General features: G+C 43.6%; 1 protein-coding gene across 1 annotated transcript in view; it reads right to left on the reverse strand.

Moving 5' to 3' along the window:
- Positions 1-1,680: 1,680 nt before the first annotated feature.
- The window catches only part of Txk (TXK tyrosine kinase), a 35,304-nt gene continuing 23,317 nt past the window's right edge, over positions 1,681-13,667 (reverse strand). The window contains exons 10-14 of the mRNA XM_057772113.1: positions 10,527-10,743; positions 7,367-7,431; positions 5,747-5,865; positions 4,973-5,130; positions 1,681-2,262 (exon numbers count right to left, since the gene is read on the reverse strand). Coding sequence (XP_057628096.1) covers positions 2,194-2,262; positions 4,973-5,130; positions 5,747-5,865; positions 7,367-7,431; positions 10,527-10,743 — 628 coding nt within the window. The 3' untranslated portion in view covers positions 1,681-2,193. The remainder of the gene's footprint in view (positions 2,263-4,972; positions 5,131-5,746; positions 5,866-7,366; positions 7,432-10,526; positions 10,744-13,667) is intronic.

Below are 13,667 nucleotides of genomic sequence, written 5' to 3' on the forward strand. Positions count from 1 at the left end.
CAGCAAGCTCAGGGCCAACCAGGTCTGCTCTAGGGCTTCTGCATATATATTATAGCTTTCAGTTTAGTTTAGGTTAGGTTTTTTTTTTTAGTGAAACTCCTGAGTGTATGAACAAGTGGGCCTCTGATTCTTGGGCCTTATCTTGGGGCTCTCTTCCTTCTGTAGACCAGGCTGGCCTCGAACTCACAGAGATCCTGCCTCTGCCGCCCGAGTGCTGGAATTAAAAGTGTGTGCCACCATCACCTGTTTCTAATGAGAAACCCGAAGGTGGTAGATATAGATGGGGGAGGTGGGAAGAAACTGGGGGGAGTGGAGGGAGAGGAAACTGTAATTAGGATATATTTTTTAAAAATTAAAGAAGAAAAATCACTAGGCACGTAGAGTATAGCAAAGATCATAAAGTATGTTCCCCCCAAAACCACCACACAGGAAGGGACAATATATGAATAATGGACTTCAACTCCTCGTAATCAGACTTGCACTTTATACGGTTCCCTTCTCACGGTGTTTCTGAAGCACTCAAAATGATAAAATTCAATTTCCAGTCATCAATTCCCATAAAGACTGTGTGATAAACTGAGAACTGTCCTGGAACTCACAGAGACTCTCTTACCTCTGCCTCATGTCCTGGGATTAAAGGCAAGTGCAACTATGCCCAGAGATAAATTAAGATTTAACCATGATTGTTGATTGTTTTAATTACTTAGTGTCGCCTCTGGACACCTTCTTGTGGCCTCTTCTTTTGGGAAGAATTAAACATCTTACAGAAAGCACCAGAGACAGTTGTTTTGACAAAACAAGGCATTTTAGGTTGCTCCATCTCACATAAACAAAGGATGAAATATCAGAACTAAAAGTGGGTTCTGGATTTTCCTGACAACAGGTACCATTAGAAATGGAAATTTTATCAAGATATGTTCAAAGGGGGAACTTTGGCTCAGATTTTCAACAGTGTCTAAAACTAAAATTAAAGAAATTATGCCCGGGCTGGAGAGATGGCTCAGCGGTTAAGAGCATTGCCTGCTCTTCCAAAGGTCCTGAGTTCAGTGCCGGGCGGTGGTGGCGCACGCCTTTAATCCCAGCACTCGGGAGGCAGAGGCAGGCGGATCGAGTTTGAGACCAGCCTGGTCTACAAGAGCTAGTTCCAGGACAGGCTCCAAAACCACAGAGAAACCCTGTCTCAAAAAAACCAAAAAAAAAAAAAAAAAGAAACTGAGTTCAATTCCCAGCAACCACATGGTGGCTCACAACCATCTGCAATGAGGTTTGGTGCCCTCTTCTGGCCTGCAGGCATACAGACAGAACATTGTATACATAATAAATAAATATATAAAAAAAAGAAATTATGCCCCACAATGATCAGATATGTAGATTAAAAAAGTTTATTAAATAATATATGACAAAATTGTAAGAGACATTTTTAGAATGTTCACATAGGTTTCCAAAGCTATGTTTTCTATAAACATTGATATAGTCCCAAACATGAAAGTCTGTAGGGAGGCTTTTGTGGTGATTTGAAAGAAATCCCCCAAAAGGAGTGGCACTATTAGGAGGTGTGGCCTTGTTGAAGTAGGTGTGACCTTGTTGGAGGAAGATTATCACTGTGTAGGCAGACTTTGAGGTCTCTTTTGCTCAAGCTTCATTCAGTGTTACACTCAGTCTACTTCTTGTTGCCTGCATATCAACATGTAGCGGCTCCTTCTCCAGCACCATGTCTGCCTGCACGCTGCCATGCTCCCTGTCATGATGATAATGAACTAAACCTCTGGAACTGTAAGCCACCACCTCAATTAAATGTTGCTGTGGTCATGGTGTCTCTTCACAGTGATAGAAACCCTAAGAGAGCTTCTTTAGTCCATAAGTTGCCTTAGCCTTATGAAGAATCAGGGTTTCATGTACATTCAAGAGTTCTGAGGGTGCCTATCATGAAGAAGCCACTTGGAAGGCTGATGTTGTCACCTTCCTTCACATATGGGATGTGACAGAGAGTGGACTTCAGAAGTCCCTCCCACATGTGTAGAAAGACTATCAGAATATTTTGTATTGAAATCCGTGTGGAAAGCATGTGACCTTTTTGCTCCGTTGCCAAGAGTCAATAACCCTAATGGAAGATACTCGCTGTCAGTGACGCCCATGATTTCACCTTGTGACAGGTTTGCAAGATGACCCTGTGGGCTGGCATTCCATTTCAGGTCACCAGGTTTCGGCAATTTCCGTGAGAACCTGAAGCAGTTCGGCAAATGTTGGGCGACTTTTAGGGTTCTGGAAAAGGGAAAGAGAGCTGGTGAGCTTGACTTGCTTTTCACTCAGACACCAGCTGCGGAACTTACAGGATGAGACCTCAACCTGTGCTGGCTCTACACAAACTGAAGCATATTTTAGCTGACACACAGCAGCATGGTTTGCATGTGAGCAAGGTATGGGTGAGCGTGGAAGAGTATAGAGCATTGCACAGGTAAAATGGCTAGAGTTGTACACACTAGTTTTATGTGGCCATGTAAATCAATTAAAGATGAATAAGTATTTCAAATTAGTTTTTCAATCTTACTAGCCACTTTGCAAATTCTCTGTAGTCAGAGGTGGCTACTTTATGGACAGAACACATATAGAATATTCCTACTATAACAGAAATTTCTTTTGGAAAATAATGGGTCTTTGGAGTGTGAGGTCCCCAATTCAGCATCAATTGTTTACTACATTGGGCCCCTCTAGCAGGAAGGATTTCACACAGAAAGCAAAAAGTATGTCTGCTGGAGGGACTTTGTAGACCCTGGAGCACAGTCAACCAAACCTGTGCAAGCAGAGATCAGATCACCTTTCCCTGTTTTACTTTTCAGTGGTTTGGCTCTGTCTCCCTGAGGAGAAGACATGGTACTGTTGGCATCTTTGGGATCTTTGGGAGTTGGAGCTACTCAGGAATGGAAGGGGGGCCAGAGTGTGAGCGCACATCATGAGCCTCAATGAGGCTCCAAGAATAAATCGTGTTGCCTTTCTGGAAGGTTCAAATTCAGCAGGTGAAATCTCTGGCATGTTTATCAATAGTAACACAACCTTTTCTCTAAATTAATAAAGTCCCTTTATTCCGATTAACTCGCAATCAAAAATACCATATAGCCTGTTTAAGGACCCCATTCAAATATTTCCTTAGCCCCAAGCTCTATACATCTCAACGGACTTCTATACAGTTAAAATAGCCATCCTTAAGCCTCAGGACTATTAGACCTCCACAATTAATTACATTTTGTTAACTTACCTTACACACACACACACATACACACATAAATACACACACAGAGAACTGTAACAGAGTTGAAACTAGAAAAAGTAGCTTTATATTTGCATTGTTTGAGTAAATTTTCTAACTGTAATTTGAGACTAAGATTGTGTACTTATTCCTTCTGTGATACCCTGTTTACCCTCTAGCTCATATCCACATAAATAATATAGAAAACCGCAATGCCCTATGCACGTGTATAGGTTTATTAATGCTCCTTGACTTAGGACATGGTCACTACCTAATAAAGCCATTCTAAGTAGAAAACACCAAGCGCTCAAGATACATTTTATACCAAGTACTCTACCACAAATCACACTCGGCAGCAGTTTGGAATAATCACTGGCTCATTCTTTTGATCTGTGACTGCCGGGGAGATGCCCCTTCCCAGCTTTCCAATAGAAGAGGCTCATATTTTCTATTATTCACCAAGAGAAAGATCAACATTTAATGCTTGAAATACGGCTTTACAAAGTTAGAAAGTTCCAAGTCAAAGCCACCATAGCCACCATCTGCGTGTTCCTATGCTATTTACATCATGATGGCAAAGTCATTCCTGACGCAGCTGTTGCTACCAACAGCTTACTTAACAATTCTGTCTTTCAAGATTCCTTGTGGAAAAATTAATCATGACTGTGTTCATACACTGGAGAATCTTCCTAAGCGAAATATTTCTCTGGAATATGAACAATCACAAAACTTTCTTTTCCCTTCCTTCCTTCCTTCCTTCCTTCCTTCCTTCCTTCCTTCCTTCCTTCCTTCCTTCCTATCTTTTTTGTTTTTGTTTTTTGAGACAGGGTTGCTCTGTAGCTTTGGAACCTGTCCTGGATCTTGATCTGCAGACCAGGCTGACCTTGAACTCACAAAGATCCACCTGCCTTTGCCTCACAGTGCTGGGATTAAAGGCATGCACCACTGTTGCCAGACCCCAACTACTCTTGAAATACTGGTTTCTTCAGTGTCTGTGGATTGGTAATAAAATGACGGGTTGTTGTTTGTTATGTTGCTGCTTGTCTTTTAGAGAGCAGGAGACCCTCTCATCAAACTCGGTTTTTCTGGGCTAAGCCTGATAGCTACAGATCAGAGCTCTCAAAAATCACAGTCTGCTGAGAGCAGGAGGGTTGCATTGAATAGATGCCCAGAAAAGGAGGGGGTGGGACAGAAACCCACCCTTCTGGCTTGATTTTTAATTTTGGCATTTCAGCAAAAGGAGCAACTCCTAAGAGATGATTTCCCAAAGGCTGGTTCCCAGCACAGTCTGCCTTCTGTTTCTATTCTGGTTACTCTCTCTATCAGGAGTCGTAAGTGCCAGGGAGAGATTAAACACATTACTTTTAGCCTTGAAAGTGAAGGCAAGTGAAAGCCAAGAACAGAGAATAAGAGAGCACCCTTTATATTCTGTGAGGAAAGTTCAACACACCAGAGTCTGTGAGCCCGCCTTCCAGGTCTTCATGATGGAAATCATCGAATCCAGAAGCTTTAGAAACATCCAGCTTCTGCAAGAACCGATCTTAGACTGATAAGGCTTGGAAACTGAGCTCCCAGAAGAAAAGTCCATTGTGAAAGCCAAAATGCCCTCGTGACTGTGGGGTAGGAGTTTCGTAAGAACTGGTGCCTGACTGTCAGGGCCATTACCAAGGAACGGGGAGTTCTGGCTGCCATGATGCAGTCACAGTCACAGTGATAAGGGCCACCTACCTCATGCCAGCAGCTGTACATAACTCCATAGATGGACATGGGGGCCAGGTGAGGGCGATACAGGCGGAACCCTTTAGAAATGGCTTCCACCACTTGCAGATTGGACTTATTTTCAAAAGGCATTTTCCCTTCTGTAAAAACTTCCCACATTAGAACTCCTGAAAAGAAAACATGCAAAAACAAGAGTCACTTGGAACCAAAACAACGGTTTGATTCAAATTGCAAGATGTTAATCTCCTCCAGCTTCGGAGTCATGATTGCCCAGAGAGAACACAGTTCTATGTGGTTGCACACTCCTGAGTTTTTAAGAGGTCTGTACCTTCAAAATCACCCTAGAAGACGATGCCTCGCCTTTTATTTTGGCCTTGACGTCTCCCTATGGCAGTGAAAGCAGCAGCATCTTCATTGGGAAGTACTGCTCCTGTTCCCTCCTCCTCCTGTCCCTATCCCCTCAATAAATCTGTCTGCTCTTCCTTAGACAATTAAATATCTGTGGGTCTTCTCTGTCTGCTGCCGCCGCCAGCTGGGGAACTGCACGTCAGAAGGGGGCGCCAGATCTCATTTACAGGTGGCTGTGAGCCACCTTGTGGTTGCTGGGAATTGAACTCAGGAGCTCTGGAAGAGCAGTCAGTGTTCTTAACCTCTGAGCCATCTCTCCAGCCCACTGGGAGGCTTTTCAAGAATGCTGCACCATGTCAAACAAGCTCACAAACAAACAAGAGCTGAAAGAAAGGCTGCCACGGTATTGAATCCGGCAACAACAAACACACTCACCAAACGACCAGACATCAGATTTGCTGCTGTACTTGTTAAAATGGAAGACTTCAGGCGGGGACCACTTGACTGGGAACTTAGCTCCAGAGGAACTGATGTATTCATCATCCAAAACGTACCTGCCATCGTGGGAGTCAAGCACACTGTGTTAATGGCCACCCAGGTCTAATTCCTTCAAATACGTTTGTCTGCTCTGACCTGCTAAAACACTGTGTTTCCCCCAGAAAAGACTTGGGCACCATGTCGTCTTGATGGCAGGCGACCAAGTTGCCCTTCATTTGGTTTCCTCCTCTAGAACCATGTCTCCTTGATTTCATTTTCATGAGATCTCTGTAAACCACAGTTCCCCAGTCCCAAAATTGGGGAAGCACTTACGCTTAATAAGGTCCAGATTCTGGAAAACAAATGGATCTTAATATGCCTTGGTAAAAAAGACCTCAGTCATTCCCAGGGAATTTAACAGATAAATCTTCTAGATAGACATTCCACAGTGACCAGTATAGATGGCCAGCCATGACCAAAGGGGAAGAACAGTGGTTGCACAGATGTCAGAGTATGCATTTCAACAGGACCAGCCAGACCATCTCCATGACAGTACTGTGGCCCCATGAGGCTTCCATGACACCTGTGGCCCCATGAGACACCTAAAACCTGGGCTTTGACTGCTGAAGAATTCAGAAACAAATTTTGAATTCATTCAGGTAAACTTCTGGGGCCCTACAAAAGGAAGCTTGTAGCTGGGCGGTGGTGGCACACACCTTTAATCCCAGCACTCGGGAGGCAGAGGCAGGCGGATCTTTGTGGGTTCAAGAATAGTCTAGTCTACAGAGCTAGTTCCAGGACAGCCAGGGCTACACAGAGAAACCCTGTCCTGAAAAGAGAAACCTTGTCTCAAAAAACAACAAAATATATATATTTTGTGCAAATACGTGGCTAGGTTTATCCCAGCGATGACTTAAAACCAACTTCCAAACTTGGCCACATGACGTCTGATGGTGACCTCAGAAAATTAAAGCTTATCAAGTACATTTATTTCTTCCTTTCTCTCTCAAAAATACACATTCCATTTTACGATCTACCATAGGCATGTCAACAACAGCCTGGAAGAAGACAAGAACAGGGCACAGTAAAAATCCACTTCACGGGGAAACCTGGCATGTGTCCTGAAATCCCAAGAAGACTGAGCTGAGCAACCCACGCGGACACTTAGCCCACACAGACACCTTCCCTACAGGGACACTGTCCTCACAAAGACACTTCCTCAGAGCAGAAAGAAAGAGGCAATAGCAACCTCAGTGTGCAAGGCTGAAGATGGAGGGAAGGCTTGGGGAGCAAGATGGCTTGTCAGGAAAGGGGCTTACCATAATGCCTGACTACCTGAGTTTGAATTCATAGTGTGGAAGGAAAGAACTGATTCTCACAGTCTCTACACACACACACACACACACACACACACACACACACACCATGGCATACCTGAGGAGGCATGACCACACACATACACCATGGCGTGAGCGCACACACATACACACACACACACACACACACAAACTAAATGGTTTTTTAAAAATGCAAGACTCCCTCTTACAAGTGGACAAAGCAGACAGAGAGGGCACACACCTTGTCATCCCGAAGTCTGAGATCTTTACTACACAGGAAGAGCTGACCAAACAGTTTCTTGCTGCCTGCAGAAAGAAGAGAAGCATCGAAGCTGAACCATAGTCTTTCTTTAGAAAATTTCTACGCTCATTTTTCTTACTTTGTTTCGGCTCCACGTCACCTCTCTGCATGAGCAGCCATGGCAATTTCATGGTGATATCCCTTATTGATGTACATAATTCAATGCTCAACTTGTATGATATAGTTTAAATGATTCTTCAATGTCATAAAAAGTTAATATAGAATATTCACAATTTTTAAATTTTAATCTTTTCCAACAAGTATCCTGGATAAATATGTGGGTTAGTTTAATCTAACAGATGATAAATTAAGTACTTGGTATAAAATACCTTAACTTTTATTTTTTACTTAAGTCATGAAAAGTCTGACATACATGACATATCAGAAGACACAGAAGACAGTCATATTGTATCTTTGAGCCTCCAGTGGGTAATAAGAATTAAGAAACAATTGAGCAAGCCAGGTGATGGTGGCACACGCCTTTAATCCCAGCACTCGGAAGGCAGAGGCAGGCAGATCTCTGTGAGTTCGAGACCAGCCTGGTCTACAGAGCAAGTTCCAGGAAAGGCTCCAAAACGACACAGAGAAACCCTGTCTTGAAAAATCAACCCACAAAAAAAAAAAAACAAAAAAAACAAAAAAAAAACAAAAAAAAAAACAAAAAAAAAGTATATATTAAAAGCTTTCTTTCAGTGAGTTACTATTTCTAGTGATAATTCTCTATTTCTTTTTAAAGTTTATTTTTATTTTAGGTATATGGGTGTTTTGCCTGTGTATAGCAAAATGGGGTGTTGGAGCCTCTGGAACTGGACCTACAGAATGGTTGTGATCTGCCATCCCAGAGCCTATGAATGAGCAGCAAGTACCCTTAACACTGAGTCATCTCTCCAGCCCCCTCTGCTTCTTTCTTATCACAGTGAAGTCAATCTGGTTGTAATCAAAGCAACTCATTATCAGCAAGGCCGTAGAGGAAGTCCTCATTCCCATCAACCTCGCATAGCTGAACTCTTTGGTAGAATTGCTCTCTTTTCAGCGAAGTTGAGGTTCAGTGTATCCAGTCACAAAGCAAGAAGCTTTGAAAAGGTCATCTAGAGGAGCCAGTTTGGAAGGTGCTAGAAGGTAGCAGCAACTCAAATACAAACCATAAGAAAAGTGTTCAACAGAGAAAGGACCCACTGAGGGCTGATGTATTTCATTTGCAGTGTGGTAGATAAAATAGAACATGAAGAAAATTGTCAACGAAGGGTGGGGGTAATCTCAGGACAGGACGTGTATGAGGCCGCCCACCTGAAGCAAGCAGGATACCCAGGACTGGGAACCCCTGAGTTTTAACTCTCTCCTCGTCAGGGAAGAACCCTTCAGAGACCAGGCAAACAAGCCAAGTGGATTGGAAAGTGTACCCACCATCCACTTAGGGTTGAATTGCTAGCTTCTTTGTGCTGGGTACCAGGGAATGTGCAGCGGGGATCCCCGAACTGTGATCAGCTTCCTCAGTGGCAAGCAGTGCCAAGCCCTGGTGGGACAGGCCTTGCTTGTGACTTGAGCACACCTATTTGTGTAGTCTTCCCTCTCCAACCTTGAGCTTCCTGCAGGCTATGCAGTGTACTCTGGGGTCCCAACTTTGTGAGCTGGAGTGGGCTTTGGTGATTCAGTTGTCTTTGAGTCAGATCTGCTCCTGTGAATACCCACCCCCCACATTCACCCACACTCCTGTGAATACCCTCCCCTCCAAAACACTCATTGGTTCACCAGGTTGGAATTTGATGATATCCAAACCCTGGTCTATCATGAGTTCTCTGTCTGGAGTGAGTAGACACCTCCCGGGACAGCACCTCCCAGGCAAAGTTTTGTCACACAACAATCATATGGAGTGAGTAGGTTATATCTAGGAATATATATGTGTGCACATATCCATGTACAGATGCAATAGCAACTAATGAAAAAAGATGATTATTTGAAGATGAGCAGGAGTGGCGTATGGGGGGGTTGGAGAGAGCAAAGGGAATGGGGAGATATAATTATATTATAATCTCAAAAAAAAAAAGAACGTAAGTAATTAGCTAGTGTGTGGCGGTGTAAGTAATAAAGGCCACGACTGGTCTGAACTGAAGGCTTATCTTGCCTTTTCCCGCGGTGCTCTGGGATTAGTGAAACTACACCTGCAGCCACGCCCCTGGATCTTCCAGTCTCGAGGATGAGTGCTGTAATAAAACCAGCCTGGGAAAGAGAGTCCAAAGCCCAGGGTTGTTTCTAAGAGACCGCGTCAGAAATTTGTATAGAATTCTCAAATTCTCCTTTGAGTTACATTTTCTATTTGTAAATGGAACCCAGAAGATCAAGGAGAGAATGGTGCGAGGACCCCGAAGCCTGCAGTGGCCTGGGCATGGTACCCGGGGTGCAGAAGTGAGGACACGGGAGCGGGGCAACTGGCGTTTAGTCTGGGGTCAGAGAGCTCTGTTAGGCAGGTGTTCCCAGCATTACCCAGCAGAATGCCTGGGCATTTCTAGTCTCCGCCATGAATGCCAACCATACTCCTGCAGTAGTGCCGCAAGCAAGCCCCCTGTTCCGGGGGCAACTGCACCCCTGGAAGAGAGTCCCAGGGACCCTTTCCTCCCAGCTGGACTCCAGGGCTTACACTGTGGAGCGTATATGAAACACTTGGGACAAGTGTGACTGCAGGAGTTTGAATTTGATTGGAAGGAAGAAGGGTAAAAGGAAGGCCGAGAAAGAAGGGAATGAGGAAGAGAAAAGAGGAAAAAGCACTGTAGTTAATTGCTTCATTAGGGAGTTAATTAGTGAAAGGCATCTTAGAGTAATCGCCTACTTGGTTACAGCATTAAAGGGCAATTAAAAATAAAATTATGGGGTTGAAGAATGCAACTCAGTGATAGAGCACATGGCTTAGCATGTGCAAGGCCTGGGTTCTAATCCCGGCACTGCAGAATAAACGAGAAAGTTGATTAACCTTTCACAATAAAAAAGCATGAATTTAAAAATGTTCTAAAATGAAGCCAAAGGCACATTCTTCAAAGTACCAAAAGTGATCCCCATGTCCTTCTCAATCCAGGGCCGTGACATAAGGTGACTTGCCCCGACTCACCAAATCCCTGTGGATATAGCAGCTCTTCTCCAGGTACGCCATCCCTTCACAGATGTCCTGACACACGCTCAAGAGCAAGGCCTTCCGCAGCGTGCCTTTCCTCTCCCGCAGGTACTTGAGCAAGCAGCCATTTTCCATGAACTCTGTCACTATGTAGAGGGGCTTCTGCTGTATACACACTCCATAGAGCTGAACCAGCCTCGAGTGTGACAGTTTCCTAGAGAGGAAGAACACACCAGTGAACTGGGTTATTCTTGCATTGTAAAACAGAAATATATCATTTTCATATTTGAGGTAAGATAAGCATCAACCCAACCACCAGGAATGCGCAACATTTTCTTTCCACGCATTGCAATGAAAACGTGGGCCCAGGAGCTTGTGCGGTGCTTCCAAAGTCATCGTTGTAGAATATTGCACGCCCCACATCCGGCTTGCAGCAGCTCCCTTTTCTTCTTCCTGTTTGCATCCTCATTATTGATTTTTCCCAGCCCAGGTTCTCAAGAAACCCCAGTCGTCCTGACTATAGCCTTTAGAAAATTCCAGACAGGCAGTGGGGAGGAAAGAATGACTGACGGCCATAAGGCAGAAAATGGAATTCTAAGTAGTAAAGCTATTTAAAAGTAAACGTTTAGATAAAGCCGGAGACTAAAAATGATTGGCCAGCATGAAACCCTATTGTGCATTTGGGTAATCACACAGAGTTTAAGTTTTCAATTAAAATATACTCATTTTTTTTAAGAAAAAGACTTATTTCATTTTATTTTATGTGTATTTTGTCTGCACATATGTCTGTGCACCATATACACGTAGCACCCACAGAGGCCAGAAGAGGGCCTTAGATCCATGGAACTGGAGTTAACAATCAGTTGTTAAACCACTGTATGGCTCCTGGGGACTCTGCAAGAGCAGCCAGTACCCAACAGCTCAGCCCTCTCCCCAGACCCTTTACTTACATTTTTTTTGTTTTGTTTTTTTTATTTTATTTAATTTTTTGTTTTTGTTTTTGCTTTTTCGAGACAGGATTTCTCTGTGGTTTTGGAGCCTGTCCTGGAACTAGCTCTTGTAGACCAGACTGGTCTCGAACTCACAGAGATCCGCCTGCCTCTGCCTACCAAGTGCTGGGATTAAAGGCGTGCACCACCACCACCCGTCTTACTTACATTTTTTAAAAGGCAATCTAAGCTTCAAACATTTATTGGGTTCCCTCCATCCAACCCATGAAATATATCAGTCAATGTCTAAATGCTTTTTAGGTCAACTGGGGTCACCGTGAAAAAGAAAATTCAAATTAATGTTTGCAGTTTTAAAAAATGCATCATGCATCAGCAATTCCGTTGGTCATAAATATTGTGAAAGTACCTTAGGAATGATCTTTTCAATTATGAAGTGTGTGTGTGTGTGTGTGTGTGAGAGAGAGAGAGAGAGAGAGAGAGAGAGAGAGAGAGAGGATGATGATGATATGGGTATATATTAGACATACTTTGATTTATCTTTCAAGTCCATAAAGCTTACTTTCAGCTAAGGAATGTGGTTTTCGTGTATGCAGAATCATGTCAGGAAGCAAGTCTCAGAATGAAACCCTTCCATGTCATAAGAAACCCGAGCCCAGAGCTACACAGACCCATTTGAGAACTGAACCATTAGTAAGCATTTGCCTACGAGGGCAACTGGCAAATAAGACAAATATCTATTAGGGAAAAAAAGCAAACGCAAAAGCAAGCAAATAAACCTTTCTATGTGGTTCAGTTGAACACACAGAACAAAAACTTCTCCTAGGCAGAGAACTATGCCAGCAGAAGTGTGCTCCTGCTTCCTGCGATGCCACTTTCTCCACACACACACCATCCCCAGTTAGAGAAGTGGCCTGGCTCACTGTAGGACAATTGCAGATGTATTTAAATTTTTTTTTAAAGCATTTTCAAAACTTCTAGAGCCTTCTCCTGTCATTGTCCTTTCCTATCTCCTCCTCTTCCCTTGGCAACAGAATCAAGTTGCATGGTTCTCAGTATCATCTTCGGGACCATTCTCAAATTCATCTCCTCCAACTTGACCTTTCTCCTGAACTCTGGCCTCATGCATTTTCCTGACTACTTAGTCATCATTGATCCTCTAATAGGCTTCTCAAATTCAACACCACACACACACACACACACACACACACCTGGAGCTCCCTGCACGACTTTCAGTTAACTTCACTGGAGAAAGTTCTCTTCTCAGCATTTGCTTACTATTTTTGTAGCCTTATGTGTAGGGGGGTGCTTGTGACTGTTATAAATTCCTCGTCTCCTGAATCATGTAAGTTTTATCAGCTCCTGAGTCTCCTGAGCAGGGGGGAACATTTAGTTCCAAGGAAACAGCTTCACTGAAGTCTAAATTCATGGGCTCCCAGCCAGGGTCAGCTCTTTCAAGAAGCTCCCCCATCATCTCACGATCAGAGAAGATTCTGACATGGTTTTTAACCCTGAGTTACATGAGTCCCATTATTCTTTCCTACTGTGTCACTTTAATCCACACACACGCTGGTACCCTTTGGCCCTCCGGATGCAGAGCTGGCTGATCTGAGAACTTGAGTCAGCAAGCAGGTGATCCAGGTAACAACAGCCACAAATCACGGGGAAGCGGATGTCCTGGAGTAAGTGTGTTTATCACAGTTCCATCCAGATTCCTTCTCTTGTAAATGGACAGAAAGGATATTTGGTAGGATAGGTGAGACATGAGCTTGAAAACTCTCAGAGGCCTAATTGCTCTGTCCTCCCTGGAGAAGGCCGTAGCTAATCTCTTCCTGTTTCTATCCAATCTCTGTTCATTTTGTTTACCTTTGGGGTCCATAGGTTTGGGACAGAACTCCACTGCTCTGGACAACAACACAGTTGAAATGAGAATACTTGGGTTTGTTTGTGTGTTTGTTTTTCCCTCTGGTACATTGTTGTTCTTCTAAATAAACATTGAACAAATGTTTAGAGAACATTGGCTTGAACTCTCCTGGTCCAAGCTCAGATTATAGTAACAAGCTACAATCAATATATTTGCTTGGGTGGGGGCAAAACCAAACACCACTAACTAACTAGCACTTATTCAGCACCTACCACCGAGCTGAAAATAATATACTTTCCTTGTCTTTCCTCTGGTCATTTCATTAAG

This window comes from Chionomys nivalis, chromosome 6, assembly GCF_950005125.1.
Source record: "Chionomys nivalis chromosome 6, mChiNiv1.1, whole genome shotgun sequence".
NCBI lineage: Eukaryota > Metazoa > Chordata > Mammalia > Rodentia > Cricetidae > Chionomys > Chionomys nivalis.